The sequence below is a fragment of the Mastomys coucha genome, unplaced genomic scaffold (assembly GCF_008632895.1).
Source record: "Mastomys coucha isolate ucsf_1 unplaced genomic scaffold, UCSF_Mcou_1 pScaffold21, whole genome shotgun sequence".
Classification (NCBI taxonomy): Eukaryota; Metazoa; Chordata; class Mammalia; order Rodentia; family Muridae; genus Mastomys; species Mastomys coucha.
The window spans coordinates 187,982,559-187,992,028 of NW_022196904.1; the positions used below are offsets into that span (position 1 = coordinate 187,982,559).

At 45.0% G+C, this 9,470-nt stretch overlaps 1 protein-coding gene across 3 annotated transcripts in view; it reads right to left on the reverse strand.

Moving 5' to 3' along the window:
- Nucleotides 1-310: 310 nt before the first annotated feature.
- Dclre1a (DNA cross-link repair 1A) overlaps nt 311-9,470 on the reverse strand; it is a 23,868-nt gene continuing 14,708 nt past the window's right edge. For 2 of the 3 annotated variants that reach the window (XM_031390783.1, XM_031390782.1), the window contains 2 exons: nt 2,366-2,507; nt 311-782 (listed from right to left, as the gene is read on the reverse strand). In XM_031390783.1, coding sequence (XP_031246643.1) covers nt 622-782; nt 2,366-2,507 — 303 coding nt within the window. In that variant the 3' untranslated portion in view covers nt 311-621. Of the gene's footprint in view, nt 783-1,275; nt 1,448-2,365; nt 2,508-9,470 lie in introns of all 3 variants that reach the window. The other variant, XR_004123670.1, reaches the window with a different exon arrangement.

The following is a 9,470-nucleotide window of genomic DNA, read 5'->3' on the forward strand; positions in this document are numbered from 1 at the left end:
GTACATAAGGCACATAAAGGCTATTTGAGGTAGTGAATTTTTTGTATGACACCCTGATGATTGATGTGCCATATGTGTGTAAATGCCAATAGAATACGCACCACTACCACTGAATCCTAGTGTGAACTATAGACTATGTTTTTACAGTGTCAGCACACACCCACTGATGTTAATGCGTGAACCATTCTGGAAGAGGATGCTATGATGGGGCCTGAGGCATATAGGACTCTGTACTCTATTCAGTTTTGCAGTGAAAATAAAGTTGTTCTACTAAAAAGAAAATAAGACAATAATGAAACCTATCAAAATATGCTATGGCAAATTTGATATTAGATTTTATTTAAGAATATATATCATATAAAAGTTTTATTTCATAATTACATAGATAATGCTCTCTGTCTGACATTCACGCTTGCTGCAGATGACTGTCGCCTCCAGGGGAAGAAGTTAAGAAGGAAAGGGACCGGGAAAAGCTGTCACTGCGGTTCCAAGAGGCACCCAGCACCTTGGCTGTACCATTGCTCAAAGCGAGTGAGGAACGCAGTCCTGAGACACGGTCAGTCAGTTTAGATCCATTACTGCCGCCTGCCCGACAGAACCCAGCTGACGGCGGAGACAGCATCAGTATCCAGCTTCCGATCTCCACTCTTTAAAGTATTTCTCCATCGTGTTCCTAGACTGAAAGCTGCCGACATTGACAGTGGGTATGATTTTCTGTGGCTTCAGCCACTGGACAAAACGTTTCATTTCTAAGTAGCTGCTGTGTTCACTATAGGGAATCCCTGTAACATCAAAGGGAAGAGATTATTCTCTAAAAGCCAAACTAATAAAAGTAAAAAATAAAAGATAGAAAAGCAATCTAGAATATTACTCTAAAAAAGAAAAAACCCTCTGGTGCTTTAGCTATAATAATAAAACTTGCAGTAGTGGTGCACTTCTTTAACCTCACACTTGGGAGGCAGAGGCAGGAGGATCCCTGAGTTTGAGGCTAGCCTGGTCTAAGGAGCAAGTTTCAGGACAGCCAGGGCTACACAGAGAAACAGTTTTGAAGAAAAAAGAGAAAACAAACAACAATAACCATCCCCCCCAAGAAAACTTGATGACTTGATGTCTTTATGACTAATAAAGATGAAAGCAGTAACATAACATAAAACTCAGGCACACAGAAACCAAAACCAAACCACTATGTTTCAATGCATAGACCTAGACACATGCATTTTTAGGGAGTTATATCATATAGTTGGAATTTCTACCCCTAAGCCAGTGGTTCTCAACCTGTGGGTCTTGTCCTTTTTGGGAGTCAAATAAGTCACAGGGCCTAGAGCATCGGTGAACACAGATGTTCCTATTAGGATTGCCAGCATCACAGGGGTGGCCTAGAGCATCGATGAACACAGATGTTCCTATTAGGATTGCCAACAGGAGCAGCATTAGGGTAGAGATGTAGCTGTGAAGATAACGTTAGGTTGGGGTCAGCACAGTGTGAACATTGAAGGCCACAGCGTTGACAAGCTTGAGAACTACTGTGAACGTCAGGAAAATCTGGAGGAAATATGAGGAAAACGGGAAGAAAGACAAACGGGGCCTCTGGAGTAAGCAAAACCCAATGCCCAGCTTTACATACATGAAAGGAATTCTGAAAACGCCTTTACTGTCTTTTCTCACAGTCACAGAACAATGGAGGGTCTGAGAGTGAACCAGTCCTCAGCGCCGGTAAGTCAGTGGTCTGGTGACACGCAGCAAATCTCTACCCGACATTCTCAGGGCGAGGGTAAACCTCCCAGAGGGAGCCTGCAGCTGCCACCTTGCCATCACCACATCTAACCCACCTCGTCCTTCCTCAACCTTGCTGCTTCCTGCCACTGTGGTAGAAAACCACAGCATTGCCTGTTTCAAGTAACTCTATCATTTCCTGTAAAGTCACTGAGTGCCGCACGCAGTGGCCCGCGGTAGGCAGCACCAGAGCATTGCCAGCTCTCTTATGCTGGCTCACAATGCACTGGGTAGGAATTCAGAGTTAAAGAATTCTTTGCTGCCCGCCTTTCTTGGTTGTTAATTGACAGTGCTTTTAAGTAAAACAAGCATTCCAAGTGCATTCCAAGGGAGAGGCTCCGGACCAGAAAGATGGGTCAGTGGGCAGTGACGCTTGCTACTACCGCGGTGACCAAGTGTCAGCCCTGGGACCTATGCAGCAGGAGAGAACTAACTCTTGTAGGCCGTCCTCTGACCTCCACATCTACACACAGTATATGCACATAAATACATGCATAAATAAAATAATAATTATTATTATAAATAATAATAATAAAGAGATGTAATAAAAAGGAGAAATCACTGAAGAGATAGGAAGCTTGACGAACTTTACCATATATTGATATATTTCCTTTTGTCTGGGGAGTGATATCCGCTGTGCTAGTTATGCTGTTAGAGTGTGTCCATCCTGTAGGTCGGAAAGCCAAAATCTGATCGTATTTCCCACCACACTTCTTCAAATGGTTCTGCAGACCCTGTTAAATAAAAACAGTGCAGTGTATTGATTTGCTGGTCAGTATCAAGAGAGGGCAAGATTAGAGGCCTGGCACAGGCAGGCCTGCTGTTGAGACTGGCGTGCTCCAAAAGAGACAGTCATGGGCAACACAAACAAGCTCTTTTTTTTTTTTTTTTTTTTTAAACTGGCCAAGGCAGTGCCTGGAAAGAAGCTCTACACGTTATTTGGGACCTAAGTAGCCGAGTTAAGCGAGATCTCATCTGAGTTAGCTCCAAAGCTACATACAGAGACACCAACTGATAACAATAAACAGAAATGCAGTACAAATTTGTGCGGACAAGCTGATGGGGGCTGAGGAGGGGACAAAGAAATCAGCTGAGGTGGCGGTGGCACTGTGCTCAGGACAGACCTGCACTTTAAAGATGTTCCACAGCATTATTCTTGGCCATTTGCTGTTTGCTCCAAACGTGGACAGACTCATCTCAGGCTCCAGGCCGCTGTAATCCGAAGTGAGGTGCTGTCTCACTCACTGTTTTTGTGTTTTGTTTTTGTTTGGTTTTTAGTTTTTTAAGACAGGGTTCTCTGTGTAGTCCTGACCATCCTTCCTGGAGCTCACTCTGTAGACCAGGCTGGTCTCCAACTTCCACCTGCCTCTGCCTCCCAAGTGCTGAGATTAAGGGTGTGTGCTACCATCTCAGAGTTTAGTCACTGTTCTATTGCTGTGAAGACACACCATGACCAAGGCAACTCTTATAAAGGAAAGTATTTAATTGGGGGCTTGCTCACAGTTCCAGAGGCCTAGTCCATTATCATCATGGCAGGGAACATGACACAGGTCAGCAGGCATGGTGCTGGGGAAGTGGCTGAGAGTTCTACATCCTGAGCCAAAAGCAGAGAGAGACTGGGCCTATTGCAGGCTTTTGAAAGCTCAAAGCCCACCCCTCGTGACACTTCCTCCAGCAAAGCCATACAAACTCCAACAAAACCATACTTCTTTCTCCTTCTTCTCCTTCTTCTTCTTCTTCTTTTTCCCCCTGAGACAGGGTTTCTCTGTATAGCCCTGGCTGTCCTGGAACTCACTCTGTGGACCTGCGTGCAGGTATATCCCTCACACACTCCTGGCCTCAGTGACATAGGCATGGATGGAGACTCCACAATTCCTTTCTTGCATTCCTGACTCTAAACCCAGAACCATGAAGCTGAAGTTGACAAGTTCTGTGCTTGCTGTGGCTGGAACAGGATCCCTTGTTCCCTTACATCTGCAGCAGCTTTCTGCTTTCTGTGGTTGATGGTTTCCTTCACTGCTTAAGCTTTTCTTTAATTCCTTCTCACAGGTTGGAAGCTTAGCTGGGTGGGGTCTTCCCCTGCGGTCACTACTCCTTTATTCCACTTAGCATCAGGCTTTTCTTTAAACAATTTATCTCTGCCATTACACTTCCTGGTGCCCCCTTTCACCAAGCTGGACACGTGTGTTTCTCTTTGTCTAGCTTGCTCCTCTTCACTACAGATCAGCATAAGAGTGATCAGCAATAATCATACGACACAGTCAATACTAGGCTGTCTTAAAATTTCCTCTGTCAATGCCGTTAGCCCAAAACTCCTTAATTTAGCCTAGGCAGATTTTTTGGATAAGAGCAAAACCGGCCATGTTGCCTGCCAGAGCATCACACAAATGGTAATATTCTTACCCTCTGAAGCTTCTTAGGCTGGCCCCTCCAGTTCCAATCACTATCAGCAGTGTCTCCCGAGCTCCCCTAGGAGGAGGGCCAATCCAGCCTGACTTAAAGTGTCTGACTGCTTTTCTAGTTCAAATGTCCGCAGTCTTCTATATACCTCCATCAAACAGCATGGTGGGGACTGTCACAGCCACACCCAACCTCCTGGTCCCAACCTCTGCCTCAGTCACCGTTTTACTGCTGGGAAGAGACTCCATAACTAAGGCAGCTATTGTAAAGAGAACATCTAGTCAGGCCTGCTCACAGTTCCAGAGGTTTAACCCACTATCACTCAGCAAGGCAGGGAGCATGGCAGCAGGCAGAGAAGGCACAGTGCTGGAGCAGCAGTTGATCCCCAGAGACAGAGACCTGGGGGCTCTTAGGAGCCTTCGAAACCTCAAAGCCCACTCCCAGCAGGACACTTCCACACCTTCTAGTCTTTCTCAGATTGTGCCACTTCCTGATGGCTACGCATCCAACACAAGCCTACAGGGGCCACTCTTATTCAGACCACCACACCTGCTTCTCTCGTAAGTGCTGAGCAGGTTAAAGTGTCTCAGCTGAAGTCATAACCAACTAAGACAAACCTCTTCCTGACAGACTGGAGAAACTCAGCCGAAGGGAACAGTGGCTGGCATGAGACTGGTAATGTTGACATAAAGGATTTTTTTTGAAGGTCAACGCTTTAGAGTTTAAGGTTGAAGTCTAGGATTTCAAAAGGGTAGAGTCAGTTAAAATGCACTTTGTTGATGACATAATCGTGTGTGTGCACAAGCACATGTGTACATGTGTACTGAGGACATGGGGTTTCCTGTAATATCATACTTTGCCTATCCCTTGAGTTGAAGTTAGTCACTAACCTGGAGTGTGCTGGTGGCCAGCACCAGCCACCTTCCTGTCTCTGCACCCCCAGCACTGGGGCTGCAAGCACTTGCTCCTAGCCTGGCTTCTTGCAGGGTACTGGAGATGCGAGCCCAGAACAAGCCTGCTCAGTGAGTGCTCATCTTCTGAGCCATCCTCCCAGCCCCACTTGGCTTCCTTTTGCACTAACCAAAAGTTTTTATTAATTTGAAGAAAATACGAAAATATTTATCATGAAAGGACCACATTGCTAGTCAGCTCCAAACTTTGATATTATGAGCTGGGTTTATAGATACTTAAATTTCTATTACAACATCCCAAGCATTGCATGTTTTCAAGTTTTTGTTTTGGTTGCTGGCTTAATTACTATTTTTCCCCACTTCACTCTCAGCCGGAGAGGAAGTGACAGTAAACAGAGACCATGGATAGTAATACATGTAATTGTACTCATAGTCCCATAAGCTGGAGTCTAGTTTGCAGCATCCATTACCAACATAGCATACACACACACACACACACACACACACACACACACACACACACACCATCCATGTGCCTGAACTGCCTGAAAGAATTAAACTAGTACCAATTTTTGATTCCTATGAGACAAATTAGTTATTCTAAAAATAACATGTGATATAAGCCAGTGCTACAAATAGAAACGTGTGGTTACATGTGCCAAATCTACAGAAAAGGCTGCCAGCAGCCCACACTGCATTAGCTACAATTGTGGGACTGTTCTCATGTGGAAAGTTATTATAAACAATTTAGTCAACACAAAACCCCTGATTTATGACTGTCTCCCCGTGTTTATTAGTAACCAGTTTGTGAGAAAAATGCCCTGGCAATGTCACTAAGGTTTCCTTCAGACTGCCAGCATCCCCCACAGCATCTCTATTGTGTTTCACCACATTTAGTTGATGAGGGTTAAGTCAGAGGTGACAGTCAACCATGTGACACCTGTGAGACCTTGGGCTGAGCCGGAGAGTATGATCTAATCATTTACAGCATTTCAGCCTTTATTTTTAGATATGAGAGTACTTGTGATTGTGTGTGTGTAGGTTTAGGCACACATGGAATGGGCTTGTGGTGGCCAGAGGGTGACCTGTGTGTTGTTCCCTGGGATCTATCTACCTTTTAGCCAGGTTCTCTCAGTACCTGAAGCTTATCAAATATCCTAAGCTACTGGTCAGGGAGCCCTAGAGATTCAGCTTCTCTGCTTCCTGGTTCTGGGTTTATAAAGCACACATTACATCCAGGCGCTTTTTTGTTTGTTGTTTGTTTTGTTTTTAACATGAGTCTGGGGATAGAACTCAAGTCCTTGTACAGCACTTTACTGATCCCACATTATAAAACCCTTTGAAGATTCCCTGAACACCTTGAAAACTCCTGGGTTTACCTTTTGACAAGAAAGCCATTATATCTGATGGAGTACAAACATTTGGGGTTGGTAAAAATTTGGCTATAGTCATTAAGATATACAGATATAAGAAACGCGGCATCACAATAATCATCCGATCGCACTGCTCTGTGCCCATTAGACTAGGAAGTCCTATTTCCCTCTATCTGCTCATTTCCTGAGGCAGTACAATAGATGCCTGCTGTAGGTCCACGCAGGGAGATAAAGGAGGCGTGGCTCACTCCCTGGAGCTGCACAGCCCCATCCTTCAGGTGTGCCTGGAGGGACTCCACTTGCTCTTTCTTATCTTTCCTAGACATTCATCATCTGAGAGCCTTAAAAAACAGCCTTTTCATACAGGATTAATTTTTAATACAAACTTCCAGAAGTGGTAAAATAAGCTCAGAGAGCATTAAAAATTTAGACGACAGTACCAGGTCACTCCCTTTCCAAGAATGCCGGCCTAAATCGTGCTCAGAATAAAGGCTTCCAAATCTGCCCTGAAAGCCAGTTTGTGTTCCCGCACGAAAACTGTACTTAAGTTTTCAGTTGCCTCAAGATTTATTTCTGTTTGGGTCTGGGACGATAAAAACACAACCTAAAAGAGGCTTCTGAGGATGAGAAGACAGTCTGTAAAGCTGTCGGCTGTGCAGGAGCCATTCTGAACAAGGCTGCTGGGAGGCTGCACTGTACCAATCACTGCCTTACCTCCCGTGTCCCCTCCAGGGTCATCTCCCGAGTCACCCGGTTCTCGATAGTCCCCCCACAACAAAACCACTCAGTTCTCTAGGAAGCCACGCTCTGTGGCTCTGTGTGCCCAGCTGGTGCAGTACTCTGGCTGCTCTCAGCTGCCGGGTCTGCTTCTGGTCTCCATTCACCTCCCTGTTGCTTATTCATGCTTTGTTTTGTCTCTAGGCTTCTAGGCAGCAACTGCCAGTGTTAAAAACACACAATTCAGCAGTTTTCAGTCTACTTACAAAATCAAAGTTGTGCAACATTGCCATTACCAAATTCTAGAATGTTAACATCATCTAGAAAGGCCCTTTGCCCTGGCATCACCTCCATCATCTTCCCTTCAAACCCCAACAGGCATCCTGGGCCTATAGATTTACACAACCGGACAAAACCACACGACACATAGATTTGCGTTTGTCTGTTTTTCTCATAGCTCATGCTGTAGCATGTTTTATTATCCTGTCCCTTTTCATGTTGAAGAACATCCTGCCTTACGGATACACCACATTGTATTTGTTCACTCACTATTTAATGAATATTGGGGTGTCTCTATTCTTTGGCTGCTATGGATCACACTACTGTGAGCATTCCCCCAGTTTTATGCAGGGTGATGTTTTCAATTTTCTTAGGTACCACTGGGATATGCCCAGGACTGATCAAGTCAGTACAAACTGAATGTGAGTCATCACTTCATATTCCAATAGGACAGCAGAGAACAGGGCTCAGATTTTGCCACACCCTCATCAATGGCAGTTACTGTCTATCTGCTTTCCTATAGCTACCGAAGTGCATGTGAAGGGGTGACTTCAGTGTGCTTAGCATCTGTAGCGTCCTGACATAGCATCACTGTGCCTCCTTTAGTATAACTAGAGGCTGGTCATCAATGTGTGCAGGACAGCCTTCTCACCCCTCCTTAGCTCTCTGTCGTCTGGCTCTCCATCATTATGTCACTGCACTGGCCCAGTGATGGTTTGAATATGCTTGGCCCAGGGAGTGGCACTATTAGGAGGTGTGGCCTTGTTGGAGTAGGGATGGCACTATGGGCGTAGGCTTAAGACCTTCACCCTAGCTGCCTGGAAGTCAGTCTTCTACTAGCAGCCTTTAGATAAAGATGTAGAACTCTCAGCTCTGCCTAATGGACTGAATCTCTGAATCTGTAAACCAGTCCAATTAAATGCTGTCCTTTATAAGATTTGCCTTGGTCATGGTATCTGTTCACACAGTAACACTCTAACTAAGACAGGCCCTGTGCTGGCCAAGCAGGGCAGCTCTGGTGGAAGGCCACCTTCCTTCCCTCACCTGGCTTCCTCTACAGCAGTTGGCTTCCACCGACACTCTTGTGGGCCTTGAGTACTGACTCCCCAGCAGATGGCTTCCACCGACACTCTGTGGGCCTTGAGCACTGACTCCCCGGCCCTGATACCCTGCTCAGATGAATCAGGCTGAGTGGAGGATGAAGTAGTGCTGTTGTTCTCTGGGATAGAAGCGCCCGTCCTTCTGACGAGCATCTTCTGAGACCTCCACCAAGTGGGCAGCTCCCAGCTTAAACGCTCACAGGGTTGATTCAATTAATTACCAATGTGAAAAACCCTGCCTTGGTTAAATCTGAAAATTTTCTGGATTATAAACTTAGGAAGATAACTTCTGAAATTGTACTTTGACCTCATGCACCAAGGAATGAACATTCGTTTTCCTGGTATCTTGTTATTTGTAAGGCACAGGCTTCTTAGTTTAAAAAGCTTCAGGAAAGTTACTTTATGAATATGACAAAAGCAAAACTACATTTTGTGCATTATGTTCTAAATCATGTTTATTACACAATATTACTGTTTCCATTGGCAGCTGTCAAAATGTTCAAATATGTTATAAAAACAAAACAAAACAAAACAAAACCAAACCCTAGAACTTAAACCTGAGAGCGAGGCCCCCAAACCACAATGATGTCTCAGACCTTCATATGACATGCTCCAGCTTTCCCCGGGGACTCACACTAGACCTCCCTGTCAGGACACACCAGCAGCTCGTGCCAGTATTGATAGGGGCCAAAATCAGAACTGAACAAAACAGGCCTGAGGAAAATACAACCGGCTAACTCCCTCCCTCACCCAGAAATGACTAGGGAAAATGGTCTTAAAATAGAAGACTGGCCTGGACACACCATCACAACGGAAATGCAAGATTCAGATATAAAATCACTTATCATGATGATGATACAAGACCTTAAGGAAGACATAAATAGCACCCTCAAAGAAATACAGGAGAACACAGGTAA